Raw genomic sequence first — 16428 nt, forward strand, 5'->3', positions numbered from 1 at the left:
GAGACAGTAAACAAAATAATACCTTGTCAGGCATGTTTTGTGTAAAGAGAATTTTCTGTAAATGTTAGGATCTTATCAAGATTCAGAAGCCATTTTAAGATTGTTTCTCCAGGCCCAGGTTTCCCCCATCCATCTGATTATTTTAGAGAAATTAGGAAAAAAAAAAGGCAAGAAAAAAAATTTAAAAACTGATATAATTAATTTGGACAACCAGCTTTGTCACCACTGTTATATTTGCTTTTACTCTTTTATTAAAGAAATATTACAGATAAATATAACAACTCCCACCAAACCTTTTCCACGTCCCAAAAGGCAACCAATGTCGTATATGGATCCATGACCAATATATAGTACTGTTCTTTCCACAACGTTATTAAATGATACAAATGTTATACTGTGTTCTGTTATGCACTTTAATTTTTTCTCTCAATATTATATATTGTAATCTATCCATGTAACTATATGTAGATTTTGTTTCTCTCTAAATTCTGTATAGTATTTTATCACAGAAATAATCAAATGTATTCATCTGTTCCACAATTGATAAAAATTTGTTATATCCAATTGTGGGCAGTACAAACCATGGTTCAGGAACACGGTGATCTGTATCTCTTTGTGTACATTTGTAGGTGCCTGTGAGGCCAGTACGCCGAAATTCAATGGACTATTCCACGTTTATGTGCTTTTAAAGAAATCCTTTACCCTAAAGTAATACATTCTACTTTCATCATAGTTTTAGAATTTTGCTTTTTATATTCTGGTCTTTAGTTGGGTTTTATTTTTATATGTAAGGTAGAAAGCTAAAATTTTTCTCCTATGAACCTTCCATTTATTAAATAAGCCATTCATTCCTCAGTGATTTCAATAGCACTGTCAGACACAGAATTCCTGTATCTGGTTGGATTTTTGTAACGATCCTCATTACCTTACTACTGCTTGATTTATTCACTAACACACTGTTTAAATGACAACAGCTTTAAATAAGTATGTGATATATCTAATATTAGAGCGTGTCTTCTCCATTTTGCTTTGTCAAATTTGTTTCAGCTATTTGTGTTTATTTACTTTTCCATATAAAATTTTTGGATAAGTTTGTAAAGTTCTTTAAAACTGATGTAAACTTTGAGTGGAAGTATATTAAACTTAGAGATTTGGGAGAGAAATTATATTTTGACAATGTCAAGTCTTTTCAGACAAAATGCCATTTTCAGGTGTTCTTTTGTGCCCTTCAATATGTTTTGTGACTTTATAAATACCTCATAATTCATTTTTGTGTTTATTCTTAGGTTTTTCTACCAACATATTTTCTAATTAACTATTTCTTGTACAAAAGTTACTTTTATAGTTCTTCATTGACTCTTGGTTTTCCCAATCTTGTTTTCCTTACTTTATACATTGGCCAGGAGCTCAAGTATTGTGTTGTTATGCTGATGGCAGATATCTTGTTTCAGATTTCAATGAGAATGCTGATTAAATATGATCAATAAGATGTCTGCTGAAAGTTTCTGATAATCAGCTTTTTCATTATAGAATGTGTCACCTTGGTAGAATTCTCTAATGTTTCATAAATTTGTGGCTTTTTCAGAAGGCTATTCCACATTCATAGGCTTCTACTCTAGAAATGATCATGTAATATGCAATGAGGTGTTAATTCCTTCAGAAAGCTTTGCCATGTTCACATATTCATAGGGTTCTAATGAGTATGAATTCTCTGGTGTCTAACAAGGTGTGACTTCTGGCTGAAAGCCTTGCCACACTCAATACAGTGATAGGGCTTCTCACCTGTATGTTTTCTCATATGAAGTGTAAGAGATGAGATTTGAGAGAAGGCTTTTCCACATTTACTACAGTCAAAGGGTTTCTCACCTGTGTGTCCTCGTATATGTATAGTAAGGGATGAGCTTTGGGAGAAGGCTTTTCCACATTTATTACATTCATAGGGTTTTTCACCTGTATGACCTCTCATGTGCACAATAAGGGAAGTTCTTTGAGAGAAGGCTTTCCCACATTCATTACATACATAGGGCTTCTCACCTGTGTGACTTCTCATATGTAAATTAAGCAGTGAGCACTGAGAGAAGGCTTTACCGCATTTATCACATTCATAAGGCTTTTCCCCTGTGTGACTTCTCAAATGGAGGGTAAGGGATGCAATTTGAGAGAAGGCTTTACCACATTCATTGCAATCATAAGGTTTCTCTCCAGTATGAACTTTTTGATGTGTAATAAAGTTTTGCTTTTGGCTGAAGGCTTTACCACATTCATTGCATTCATAGGGTTTCTCTCCAGAATGAATTTTTTCATGAGCAATGAGATTTGATTTCTGGCTAAAGGCTTTCCCACATTCCTTACATATATAGGGTTTTTCCCCAGTATGAATTCTCTGGTGTCTAACAAGATTTGACATCTGTATAAAAGCTTTCCCACATTCATTACACTCATAAGGTTTCTCTCTAGTGTGGATTTTCTGGTGTGTAATGAAGTTTTTCTTGTGGCTGAAGGCTTTTCTGCATTCCTTACATTCATAGGGTTTCTCACCAGTGTGACTTCTCATATGTACAGTAAGGGCTGAGCTCTGGGAGAAGGCTTTTCCACACTCATTACATTCGTAGGGTTTTTCACCTGTATGAATTCTAACATGTATAATAAGCATGGAAAACTGAGAGAAGGCTTTACCACATTTATCACACTTATAAGGTTTTTCTCCTGTATGACTTCTCATATGAAGAGCAAGGGATGCAATTCGAGGGAAGGCTTTACCACATTCATTACATGCATAAGGTTTCTCCCCAGTATGAACTTTCTGATGTGCAATGAGGCTTTGCTTCTGGCTGAATGCTTTTCCACACTCATTACATTCATAAGGTTTCTCTCCAGTATGAATTTTTTCATGATCAATGAGATTTGATTTCTGACTGAAGGATTTCTCACATTCCTTACATGCATAGGGTTTCTCTCCAGTATGAATTCTTTGATGTCTAATGAGATTTGACATTTTAATGAAAGCTTTACCACATTCATTACATTCATAAGACTGCTCCCTACCATGAATTTTATAATGTTTAATAAGTTTTTCCTTGTGACTGAAGGCTTTTCTACAGTTACTACATTCATAGGGCTTCTCTCCAGTATGAATTCTCAGATGTCTGATGAGGTCCAAAGTTTGATTGAAGCCTTTTCCACAATGATTACACTTAAAGGGGGTAATGACAAAATGGGATGAGCTATTACCATATGATTTCACAGGTTCATTATATTCACAATGTTCCTTTCTTATAAGGCATTTCACATTATTATGACAGTCAAAATTATGTTCTAAACACTTCCCAAATAAGTTATACTCATAGAGATTGTGTCTAGAAGGGAAAAAATCAGAGTTCAGAGGAAATACATTTGCAAATTTCTTATGACATTCATTGCCTTTTTCTTCAGTCAGTGTTTTCTGGAATTTTTCTTCAACTTGTCTCAAAAGTCTGTCCTGGCTTTTCTGATGCTCATCAACTCCCCATATTTCTCCTAAAATAGATTGCAAATAAATATCACTTATGAATTTTTTTCCAATATTGTAGTATGAAAAACATTTTCGGATTGATCCTTGGTTTAAGGCCTAGTCTCCCATGATAACAAAATTTTCAAGTGCATAAATCTCTTATCACCGAAGTTTTGAGATTGAAATTCAGGAAAGGAAATATGAGTAGAGTTGTGTGTATGTGTGTGTGTCTGTGTTTTATTTTTTAGACAAAGTCTCACTGTGTTGCCCAGGTTGGAATGTAGTGGCATGATCGCGGCTCACTGCAACCTCTGCCTCGTGGGTTCAGGCTATTCTCCTGCCTCAGCTTTCTAAATAGCTGGGATTACAGGCACCCACCACCAAGCCTGGCTAACTTTTGTATTTTATTAGAGATGAAGTTTCACCATGTTGGCCAGGGTAGTCTTGAACTCCTGACCTCAGGTTGATCTACCTGCCTTGGCCTCCCAAAGTGCTGGGAATACAGGCATTGAGCCACCACGTCCAGTCTAGGCATATATATTTATAAATAGAAATAGCTTTGATTGCTTTAAAAAGGATCTGATAGCAAACAAATAGGTAAATAAATAGGAGATGCAGAATGTACAAATAAAGTAAGAAATAATGATAGGGAAAAAACCAGAAAGCTAAAAATTATAAGATCATTTTGCAGGACTCTATTAAAATACATTGTTATAATCTCAGCACTTTTTCTGAAAATTGTAAATTACCAAAACTGACTCTAGAAGCTGCAGAAAACTTATCTAAACCAATTTCTGTAAAATGAACAAGAAATATGAAAAGTAACTCCCTAAAAACAAAAAGAAAAAACCCAGAGATCCACATGAAAATTCTAACAGATTTAAAGGACAACTCCTATGCTGTTTAAAATGTTGCTTAAAAAAAAGAGAAAAATTCCCAATGTTTTTGTGTATGAAACAAACATTAATAGCAAAACCTGACAAAGATAACATACCAAAAAAGCAAACTATCCAATTTCATTCATGAAAACCAATGTAAAAAATTCTATGTAAAACATCAAAATGACCTAAAAGAATTGACCCAGAAGTACATTAAATCTAAAATACACCACATTTGAGTTGAGTACATTTTTTCCAGGAATATGTTTCAATAATGGAAAGTACATTACTATAAGTAAATCATTAATGAAAAATGTCATTTGTAAAAATGAAAAATATCAAGTAATCATTTCTGTAGATATTAAGATCATAAAACTCAACATCTATTTTCTATTAAAAAATCCGTTACAAAATAGGAACACATAACATTTAATTTGAGAATAAAGTACAGTATAGCCGAAACACCAGCACTTTACTTAATGGAAAACATCCAGAAGCATTCACATTTAAGTCAGAAATAAGAAAAGATGAGTTGTCACCACTTATTGCAGTGCTGGGTAGTACAATTAAGTAAGAGAAATAAATCAGAGGCATGAAACTTAAGAAAAGACGGGCAAGTGCAAGTGGGTCACTTTGGGAGGCTGAGGCAAACAGATCTCTTCAGCCCAGGAGTGTTTAAGACAAGACTGAGCAACAAGGCAAAACCCCGTCTCTACAAAAGATACAAAAATTAGCTGGGTGTAGTGGTACATGCCTGTAGTCCCAGCTAGTAGGGAGGCTGAGATGGGAGGATCACCTAAGCCTGGAAGGTCAAGATTGCAGGGAGCTGAAAGCACACTACTGCTCTCTAGCCTGGGTGAAAGAATAAGACCATGTCTCAAAAAAAAAAAAAAAGGAAAAAGAAAAGGACAATTAATATTGTTTGTCAGAAATAAAACTGTTTACCTGAAAAATCAAGTTCATCTGAACAATTATGAAAAGTGAGAAATTATATATGAATCAATATTCATTTTTAAAAACTTTCATATACAAACAACTACAGTCATTCCTCACTATTGGGAACTGGTCCCAGGACCTCCCATGGATACCAAAATCCATGGATGCTCAATCCCTTACATAAAATGATGTAGTATGTTCATATAACCTATGTGGATCCTCTGGTATACTTTAAATCATCTCCAGATTACTTATAATACTGAATACAATATACATGCTATATAAATCACTGATATAATTTTAAATTTGTATTATTATTATTATTATTATTATTATTATTATTTTTGAGACGGAATTTCACTCTTGTTACCCAGGCTGGAGTGAAATGGCGCGGTCTCGGCTCACCGCAACCTCCGCCTCCCGGGTTCAGGCAATTCTTCTGCCTCAACCTCCTGAGTAGCTGAGATTACAGGCACGCGCCACCATGCCCAGCTAATGTTTTTTGTATTTTTAGTAGAGACAGGGTTTCACCACGTTGACCAGGATGGTCTCGATCTCTTGACCTCGTGATCCACCCGCCTCAGCCTCCCAAAGTGCTGGGATTACAGGCTTGAGCCACCGCGCCCGGCTTGTATTATTTTTTATTGTTGCCTTTTTTCCCCTGAATATTTTCAATATGTAGTTACAGAAACCATGGATAGAAAGGGCTGACTATATTTAGAAATTATAGAATTAGAAACTACATTTACGATGGCAACAAAAAGTATGAAAAATATACAGAAATAAAAAATGTCCATAAAGCATATGAAGAAAACATGAACACAGAGACTTGAACAAATGGAACTGTGTTATGGATTGAATTGTGTGCCCCTAAAATAATATGTTCAAGTCCTAATTCCTAGTGCCTCAGAATGAGGCCTCATTTAGAAATAGAGTCGCTGAAGATGAAATTAGTTGAGATGAGATCAAACTGGAACAAGGTAAGCCCCAAATACAACATGACTTGTGTTCTTATAAAAAGAATGCTACATGAAGAGACAAGAGACCCAGAAGAAACGCCATGCAAAGACGGAGAGAGAGTGGAGGTATGTTGCCACAAACCAAGGAATGTCTGGGAATACTAGAAGCTGAAAGAGGCAAGGAAGCTTCCCTCCAGGTTTCCCAGTTCTGGCCTCCAGAACTGTGGGAATAAGTTCCAGTTATTTCTAAAGTTACCCAGTTTGTGGTACTTTGTTTCAGCAGCCCTAGGAAACTAAGACAAAAGGGATTAAAGCATTTTAGACAAAATTAACCTGCATAAAGATGACATTCACAGGTTAATATTATCAGTTTAAAGGGGTTTCAGTAAAAATGGTTGAAAATAGAAGTAACAGCTCAAAGGAAAATAATACTGGGGTTGTCACCATAGAAGGGAAGAATGTGTAAGAGAAGAATTACTTTTCAATGTATATCCTTTTGTACTTGAAAAGTTTTGTTCTATGAGCAGGTGTAACAATATTGCAGTATTGTTCTGAATACTGCAATAATCAATCAAATGAGAACAACCAATAGGAAGGTTAAAAACTAGATGACACAACTGGAACATAAAACTGGAGAAGCCCACCTAGGTTAACTGTATAGGGGCAAATATAGTGATCAGAGGGAAAAAATAGTAAGAAGCTGAGGTTAAATATGGTATAATAAATACATGAGTTTAGCTCTGATTCTCCCCAAAAGTGCACCTATAAGGGATCATTTAAAAGGCTTAAATGAAGATGAAGACCATAACAGACAACAAGGGATGACAGATGTAAATGTAATTTTAGCAGATGGAAGATGAAAGGACTGTTACCTAACAGAAGAGCTGAGAATGCTGCAACCCATGTGCCTGCAGATGAAGATGTCACAAAGCAAGTTCCTACTATGTAACTAAAGAAAGGCTGAGAAATTAGAGAAATCATGTACCTTGAAAGATGGAAATGAACAGGGGCCCTAAAAAACAAGCAAACTGAATGGAAGTCTATAAGGCAAACAATTACTTACATTGTGCAATGAGGTGTCTATCACTCCTTTACCCTAGAGAAGATGGGAGACTACTCTCTGCTTCTGGAGAAATGCAACCAGACTCTAGAGTCAGGAACACCAGGCGGAGGAATTCAGAGAAAACAAAGTGGCTCAAACAAGGAGAATAAGCAAAAGTCTACATACTTAAGGCTAATATATTCAGTTCCTATTGCTGTTTACTTCCAAAGGGAAAATGGAACTTTTCCTCCTCTCTGCCAGCATCTGTTATCTTTTTGAATTAATAGCCATTATGACTGGTGTGAGATGGTATCTCATTATGGTGATTTGCATTTCTCTAACCATCAGTGATATTGCATTTTCTTTCATAAGCTTGTTGGCCATATTTGTGTCTTAAAAAGTGTCTATTCATGTCCTTTTAATAGGATTTTTTCTTGTAAATTTAAGTTCCTTATAGATGCTGGACATTATGCCTGTGTCAGATGCATAGTTTGCAAATATTTTCTCCCATTCTGTAAGTTGTCTGTTTATTGATAGTTTACATATATGATAATCTTGACTAAATGTATTACAACAAATGTAAAAAAAGATAAAATCTATAATTCAAAATAGAAACATAGGCATACTTCAAAGATATTGTGGGTTCAGTTCTACACCACCACAATAAAGTATGTTACACAACTTTGTTTTCCCGTGCATATAAAAGTTATGTTGGCCAGGTGCGGTGACTCATGCCTGTAATCCCAGCAATTTGGGAGGCTGAGGTGGGCAAATCATTTGAGGTAATGGGTTTGAGACTGGCCTGGCCAACATAGTGAAACCCTGTCTCTACTAAAAATACAAAAAATTAGCCAGGCATGGTGGCAGGTGCCTGTAATCCCAGCTACTGGGAGGCTGAGGCAGGAGAATTGCTTGAAATCTGGAGGCAGAGGTTGCAGTAAGCCAAGATCGCACCACTGTGCTCTAGCCTGGGCGACTGAGTGAGACTCCGTGTCAAAAAAAAAAAAGTTAATACTATACTATAGTCTATTACGTAGACATGCTATTGTATGGCAGGGCGTGGTGGCTCACACCTGTAATCCCAGCAGTTTGGGAGGCTGAGGGCAGGCAAATCAGAAGGTCAAGAGATTGAGACCATCCTGGCCAACATGGTGAAACCCTGTCTCTACCAAAAATACAAATTAGCTGGGTATGGTGGCAAGTGCGTGTAGTCCTGGCTACTTGGGAAGCTGAGGCAGGAGAATCACTTGAACTTGGGAGGTGGAGGGTGCAGTGAGCTGAGATCATGCCATTGCACTCCAGCCTGGGGAAAGAGCAAGACTCCATCTCACACAAAAAAAGTACATACCATAATTTTAAAATATTGCTAAAAAATGCTAACGATAGTCTGAACCTTTAGTGAGTCATAATCTTTTTGTTGGTAGGCGATCCTGACTGATCAAAGGGGGATTGCATAAAGTTGGGGTGGCTGTTGCAGTTTCTTAAAATAACAAGAGTCAACACTGATTGACTTTTCCTTTCACAAAAAGTTTCTCTGTAGCATGTGATGTTGTTTGATAGAACTCTACCCACAGAACTTCTTTCAAAATTGTAGTCACTCCTCTCAAATCCTACCACTGCTTTATCAATTACATTTATGGAATATTCTGAATCATTGATTTCCACAGTGTGCCTAGCGTCTTCAAAGGAGTAGATTTTAAAGAAATGACTTTCTTTGTTCACCCATAAAAAGTAATCCTTATCCATGAACATTTAATCACAAGATTGCAGCAATTCAGTCACATCTTCAGGCTCTACTTCTAATTCTACTTCTCTTACTAGTTGCACATTTACAATTACTTCCTCCACTGAAGTCTTGAATCCTTCAAAGTTATTCATGAGGGTCGAATCAACCTTTCAAATACCTGTTGTTATTCTGATCTCCTCCCATGAGTCATGAATATTCATAATAGCACTTAGATTCATGAATCCTTTCTGGACAGTTTTTAATTTACTTTACGCAGATCTATCTGGGTAATAGGAATTATTACCTATGGAAGCTATTGCATTACAAAATGTTTTTTGTTTTTTTTTCTTGAGATGGAATCTCACTCTGTAGGCCAGGCTGGAGTACAGTGGCGCGATCCTGGCTCACTGTAACCTCCGCCTCCCGGGTCCTGGTTCCAGCAATTCTCCTGCCTCAGCCTCCTGAGTAGGTAGGATTACAGGCATGAGCCACCATGCCCAGCTAATTTTTCTATTTTTAGTAGAGACAGAGTTTCATCATGTTGGCCAGGCTGGTCTTGAACTCCTGACCTCATGATCCACCCACCTCGGCCTCCCAAAGTGCTGGGATTATAGGCGTGAGCCACCGTGCCCAGCCAGTATTTCTTAAATAATAAGACTTAAAAGTCAAAATTACTGCTTGATCCATGAGCTGCAGAATGGACGTTGTATTAGCAGGCATGAAAACCAACACTGATCTCCTTGTACATCTCCATTACAGCTCTTGGGTGACCAAGTGCTCTGTCAGTGAGCAGTAATATTTTGAAAGGAACTTTTTTTTTTTCCCTGAGCTGTAGATACCAACAACAGTGGGCTTAAAATATTTAGCAAATCAATGCTGTAAACAGATATGCTATAATCCAGGCGTTATTTCATTTATAGAGCACAAGCAGGGTATAGTTAGCATAATTCTTAAGGGCCCTAGGATTTTCATAATGGTGAATGAATACTGGCTCCAACTTAAAGTCACCACCTGCATTGATCCTTAACAGGAGGGTCAGTTAAACCTTTGAACCTTTGAAGCAACCACTGACTTCACCTCTCTAGCTGTGAAAGTCCTAGATGGCATCTTCTTTCAATAGAAGACTGTTTCATCTACACTGAAAATACTATTGTGTAGTTAGCCACCTTCATCAATAATCTTAGCTAGATCTTCTGGATAATATACTGCAACTTCCATTGACTCTTACTGCTTTACCTTGCATTTTTATGTTATGGAGATAGATTCTTAAACCATATAAACTAACCTCTGCTAGTTTCAAACTTTTCTTGTGCAGCTTCTTCACCCTTAAGCCTTCACAGAATTGAAAATAATTATGGCCTTGTTGGCCTTGTCCTGTATTATGCTTTGGCTTAAGGGAATGCTGTGGCTGGTTTGATCTTCTACCCAGACAACAAAAACTTTCTCCGTGTCAGCAATAAGGCTATTTTGCTTTCTTATCATCTTATTGTTTGTGTGTATATTGTAGTAGCACTTTTTTTTTTGAGACAGGGTCTTACTCTGTCATCCAGGCTGGAATGCAGTGGTGTGATCTTGGCTCACTGCAACCTCCATCTCCCAGACTCAAGCAATCCTTTCACTTCAGCCTCTCAAGTAGCTACATGTAGCTGGGACTACAGGCATGCAACACCACACCTGGCTTTTTTTTTTTTTTTTTTTTTTTTTTGAGACAGAGTTTTGCTTTTGTTGCCCAGGCTGAAGTATAACAGCGCCATCTCGGCTCATCACAACCTCTGCCTGCTGGGTTGAAGCGATTCTCCTGCCATAGCCTCTTGAGTAGGCGGGATTACAGGTGCCTGCCACCATTCTAGGCTAATTTTTGTATTTTTAGTAGAGATGGGGTTTCACCATGTTGGCCAGGCTGGTCTTGAACTCCTGATCTCATGATCCACCCACCTCAGCCTCCCAAAGTGCTGGGATTACAGGTGTGACCCACCGTGCCTGGCCGACCTGGCTAATTTTTGTATTTTTAGCAGAGATGAGGCTTCACCATGTTGCCCAGTCTGGTCTTGAACTCCTGGGCTCAAGTGTTCTGCGGCCTCAGCTTCCCAAAGTGCTGGGATTACAGGCGTGGGCCACTGTACCTGGCCAGCAGTTTTAATTTACTTCAAGAACTTTTCCTTTGCACTCACTATTTGGCAAATACAAAAGGCTTTGCTTTTGGTCTGTCGTGGCTTTTAACATGCCTTTTTCACTAAGCTTAATCATTTCTAGCTTTTAATTTCAAGGGAGAGATGTGTGACTCTTCCTTTTACTTGAACACTTAGAGGTCACTGTAGAGTTATTAATTGTCCTAATTACAATATTGTTGTGTCTGAGGGAATAGAGAGACCCAGAAAAAGGGAGAGATATGGGAATGGCTGGTTAGTAGACCCAGAAAAAGGGAGAGAGATGGGAATGGCTGGTCAGCGGATGTATGACTCTTCGTTTTACTTCAACACTTAGAGGTCATTGTAGGGTTATTAATTGTCCTAATTACAATATTATTGTGTTTGGTGGGGGAAGAGAGATGGGAATGGCTGGTCAGTAGATGATGAAATTTGCGGCACCCCAAAATAATTACAATAGTAACATCTAAGATGACTGGTCACAGATCCCGATAACAGATAATAAGAAGAATGAAAAGGTTTGAAATATTCCAAGAATTACCAAAATGTGACACAGACACACAAAGTGAGCACATGCTGTTGGAAAAATGGTGCTAATGGACTTGTTTGATGTGGGGCTGCCACAAGCCTTTTATAAAAAACACATCTGTCCAGCACAGTTAAGCAAAGCACAATAAAATTAGATATGCCTGTATAAATACATGAGGAAGAATTAATGAGAAAACAGAAAGGGATAAAAGTTTACTAGCAGAACCAAGAAAATAATTGGAAGACAAAAAGAAAACCACCATTGAAATGCAGAATACTATGCAAGGGGGTGAATAGAATTATGGTACAGCAGTGTCACACTGCAAAACGGCATACGGGTTAAGACGGACATTTGGATGCATCAATGGGTCTACAGGATATAGCACAAACCTCCAAGAACACCTCTCCACCCACCTATCCCACACAATAAATAAACAAAACAAAAACAAGGAACCATTAGCTAAAATCAGAGAACACTACAAACAATTTCATACCAAAATATTTGAAAATACAGATGAAACAAATTGTTAAATATAACAGATGACCCTGTATTTTTACAGATACAGAGGAAAGTTTAATATTTATGGAAGTTACTTTGTCAACTCTGTGAAAATTAATTTGAAGATTAGAATTAGATAATTTCATAGAAAAATACAACTTATCAAAAAATAATGCAAAAGACAAATATATTTACATATATATAGGATAGTTATAAAAGGAAAAATGAAAAGAGCTGTCAAGGAAACTTCCCTCAAAAATATACAAGGTCCAAATAGCTGAACAGGTAATATCTACCAAATTTTCAAGAGAGTTATAACGCCAATGCTATATAAATGTTCTAGAGCATAAAGGAAAGCTTCCAAATCCTATTTATAAAACCAGTCGAACATTGACATTAAAAACTTAAAAAGTATAAACAAATTATTTAAATTCAGAGCAAACCTAAGAGGATGAGTCATTACTGAGAAATAAACATAAATGACCCATATACATTTTAAAAATTGTGATAATCTCCTATAGGAAAAGATTGTTTTAACTACATGAATATTTAAAAAAGTCAAGGTGGCCAAAATATACTTCAATAAGGAATAATCTTTTTTGGGGAAAAAAAAAAAAAAACACAAGAGAAACATGACAGATGATGTGCCAATGAGCTCAATATGTTAAGAGTTCATACAAATTGCCGGGCGCGGTGGCTCAAGCCTGTAATCCCAGCATTTTGGGAGGCCGAGGCGGGTGGATCACGAGGTCAAGAGATCGAGACCATCCTGGTCAACATGGTGAAACCCCGTCTCTACTAAAACTACAAAAAATTAGCTGGGCATGGTGGCACGTGCCTGTAATCCCAGCTACTCAGGAGGCTGAGGCAGGAGAATTGCCTGAACCCAGGAGGCGGAGGTTGCGGTGAGCCGAGATCGCGCCATTGCACTCCAGACTGGGTAACAAGAGCGAAACTCCATCTCAAAAAAAAAAAAAAAAAAAAAAAAGCGTTCATACAAATTAAGAACTCAACAGAAACAAAGGCAAAGGATACCAACTGTTTATTAAAACAAAGAAATAGAGATGAGAAACATGAAAAATGCTTGTTTTCGCTCATCATAAGGGAAATATAAATTCAAACTATAATTAGCTACCATTTTTCACCTATCAGATTGGCAATAATTTTTGTTGTTGTTTTTGAGGTGGAGTGTTTCTCTGTCACCAGGCTGGAGTACAGTGGCGCGATCTCAGCTCACTGCAACCTCCACTTCCTGGATTCAAGCAATTCTCCTGCCTCAGCCTCCTGAGTAGCAGGGACTACAGATGTGCACCACCAGGCTTAGCTAATTTTTGTATTTTTAGTAGAGATAGGGTTTCACTATGTTGGCCAGGATGGCCTCAATATCTTGACCTGGTGATCCGCCCACCTCTGCCTCCCAAAGTGCTGGGATTACAGGCATGAGCCACTGTGCCCAGACACGATTTAAAAAAAATGTGAACAGACTACATTGGCAGAAGTTACTGGTAGAAATTATTAAGGTCTCTTAAGAGGGCAAAAATGTCTTTATAAAATTTGAAATACATGTAAATGCACATTTACATGTATGTGTGTGTGTATATATGCACACATCATGTACACTTGTGTATATACATGACAAATATATCAGAAGATGGGAGCTACCAAAAAATCAGCACTGACTTAAAACTTTTATTAAAATAAAAGGGTGGTATATGAGAGCAAAACCTAAAAATAAAAATACAGTGGCAAGTATGACTATCGGTACAAAATATAATATTTCAGACATTTAGAATGGAAGGAAGAAGATAAAGGACTATAAATGTCAGTAGGTTTATTTTAACAACTACAAATTAATGAATGTACACAAAAAGAAAGGATCCTGTATATGAAGGTGGACAGTACTCCCAAAGATGCTAATAATAGAATGATTATCAAAGTAAGGCTGGCAAGTTATTAGGAAAGGCTGGTATCTAGCACTCAGGTAAGAAAACCAGATCTCTAAGTTCTGAGGAAAGAAATTAAGAATGGCATCTAGAAATGACATCTTAAGTTTATAAAGAGTTCACACCATTGGTCACTACAGAAGTCTACATGTGGCTGAGCATGGTGGCTCATGCCTGAAATCCTAGCACTTTGGGAGGCTAAGGCGGGCAGATCACTTGAGGCCAGGAGTTCAAGACTAGCCTGGTCAATATGGTGAAACCACATCTCTACTAAAAATATCAAAAAATTAGCTGGGTGTCATGGCACATGCCTGTAGTCCCAGCTACTTGGGAGGCTGAGGCACAAGAATCATTTGAACCTAGGAGCCGGAGGAAGTTGCAGTGAGCCAAGATTGCGCCACTGCTCTCCAGCCTGGGTGACAGAGTGAGACTCTATCTCAAAACAAAACAAAACAAAAACAAAAAAACAAATTACGAATTTTCTGAAGAAGTAGTCGTTTCCCAAATTGATCTATAAATTGAATGCAATTCTAATAAAAATTCCAAAAGGATTTTTTTAGTTGAATTTAGCAAAGTGATCCTAAAATATTATGGAAGAGCAAAATCTCCAAAATAAGCTGGTTAATTTTGCAAAATAAGAAAAAAAATAGGATTTTTCCCCATCAGAACACAAAACAAAGTTTTAGTAATGGAAACAGTGTAACATTGGCACAAAGTCAGATAAATAAGACTAATGGGACACAATAACGCACCTAGAAAGAGATCCTAGCATATATGACACAGGTATCATTCTAAATTACAAGGGAAAGGATAAATCATTCAATAAATGGTGGTGACAGATGGTTTCACAGAAAATTCAAACTTAATCTGACAAAGAAAACTTTAAAATTTCAAAAGAAATTTTGCATTCTTCATGACCTTGGGAGAGAAAAGAATTTCTCAAGTAAGATTTTTTTTAAGCCCAAACCATAAAGACTAATAAATCTGACTGCCTTAAAAATTAAAAATTTCTGTGCAATAAAATTAATAGACAAGTCAGATAAAGAGAATGGAAAATATATAATTTATATAGGATTATTATGTAAAATATATAAAGAACTCCTTCAAATCTATAATAAAAAGGCAAGGCAATGTAATAGAAAAATGTACAAAGTATATGAACTAGCAGTTCATAGAGGAAAGCTTTATTCATCAATAATCCTGAGAAATAATCAGCATTTTTTTGGTAACCAGGATATTCAAATTGAAACAGAGATATTCTCTCCTCTATTAGAATGGCGACAATTAAAAAGTGTGATGCTGAGTGAAGCGAGAATGCAGAAAAACTGGAACTCTCACATATTAGTTTTTAAGGGCTGCCATAACAGAATAGCATAAAATGGGTGGCTTAAACAACAGAAATTTATCACAGTTCTAGAGGCTAGAAGTCCTTGATTAAGGTTACCAGAAGGTTTGGTTTCTTCTGAGGACCCACTCACTGAGTTGCAGAAGTCTGTCTCTTCTCACTGTATCCTCAACATGTCTTTCCTGTTTGCAAGCCTCCCTTCTTTTGTTTGCTAAAACTCTCCCTTCTTATAAGGACACCATCAGATTGGATTAGGGTCCACCTTAATGACCTCATTTTAACTTAATCACCTCTTTAAAGTGCCTGTCTCCAAATATAATCACATCTGAGGGACTGGTTTAGGGCTTCAATTTATGAATTTGGATGCGCAGGGGAAGCAGTTAAGCCCATAACATACACTAAAGGTAGGAAAGTAAAATTAGAACAATTTGTTTAGAAAATATTGCTGAATTGTTCCAAAGTTGAAAACACACATATATTAAAACCCAGAATGTATCCTTCTACAATTATCCTAAAGAAATTTTAGCACAAGTCCACAAGGAGACACTAGTTGTCCATTAATAGAGAATGAATAAATAGTAAATTGTGGTTATTCATATTCAGTAATTTATTTTACAGTTAAAATGAACAAACTGTACCTACGAGTATCAATCATGCATAATCTTACATGAATTTCAATGCTGAGTGAAAAAGTTGCAAAACATACCTAGATGTTGTATGATACATTCTTACAAATTTTAAAAAGATATAAAACAACATACTTTCATGCATACGTATTTACGTAATAAAAGAATAAAGTGTGGACAGGAGGTATATACAACACTCAGAATAAAAATTCCTCTGGAAAGTAAGGAATGAAAGCAGGACTAGAAAGTTATATATGTTGCAGCCAATAAACATATGAAAAAATGCTCATCACTGGTCATTAGAGAAAT

General features: G+C 36.8%; 1 protein-coding gene across 4 annotated transcripts in view; it reads right to left on the reverse strand.

Moving 5' to 3' along the window:
* Positions 1-217: 217 nt before the first annotated feature.
* The window catches only part of ZNF569 (zinc finger protein 569), a 64631-nt gene continuing 48420 nt past the window's right edge, over positions 218-16428 (reverse strand). For 3 of the 4 annotated variants that reach the window (XM_032248971.1, XM_032248969.1, XM_032248970.1), the window contains one exon: positions 218-3516. In XM_032248971.1, coding sequence (XP_032104862.1) covers positions 1694-3516 — 1823 coding nt within the window. In that variant the 3' untranslated portion in view covers positions 218-1693. The remainder of the gene's footprint in view (positions 3517-16428) is intronic. The other variant, XM_032248972.1, reaches the window with a different exon arrangement.

This window comes from Sapajus apella, unplaced genomic scaffold (assembly GCF_009761245.1).
Source record: "Sapajus apella isolate SASKATOON/1434 unplaced genomic scaffold, GSC_monkey_1.0 scaffold68, whole genome shotgun sequence".
NCBI classification, from domain to species: domain Eukaryota; kingdom Metazoa; phylum Chordata; class Mammalia; order Primates; family Cebidae; genus Sapajus; species Sapajus apella.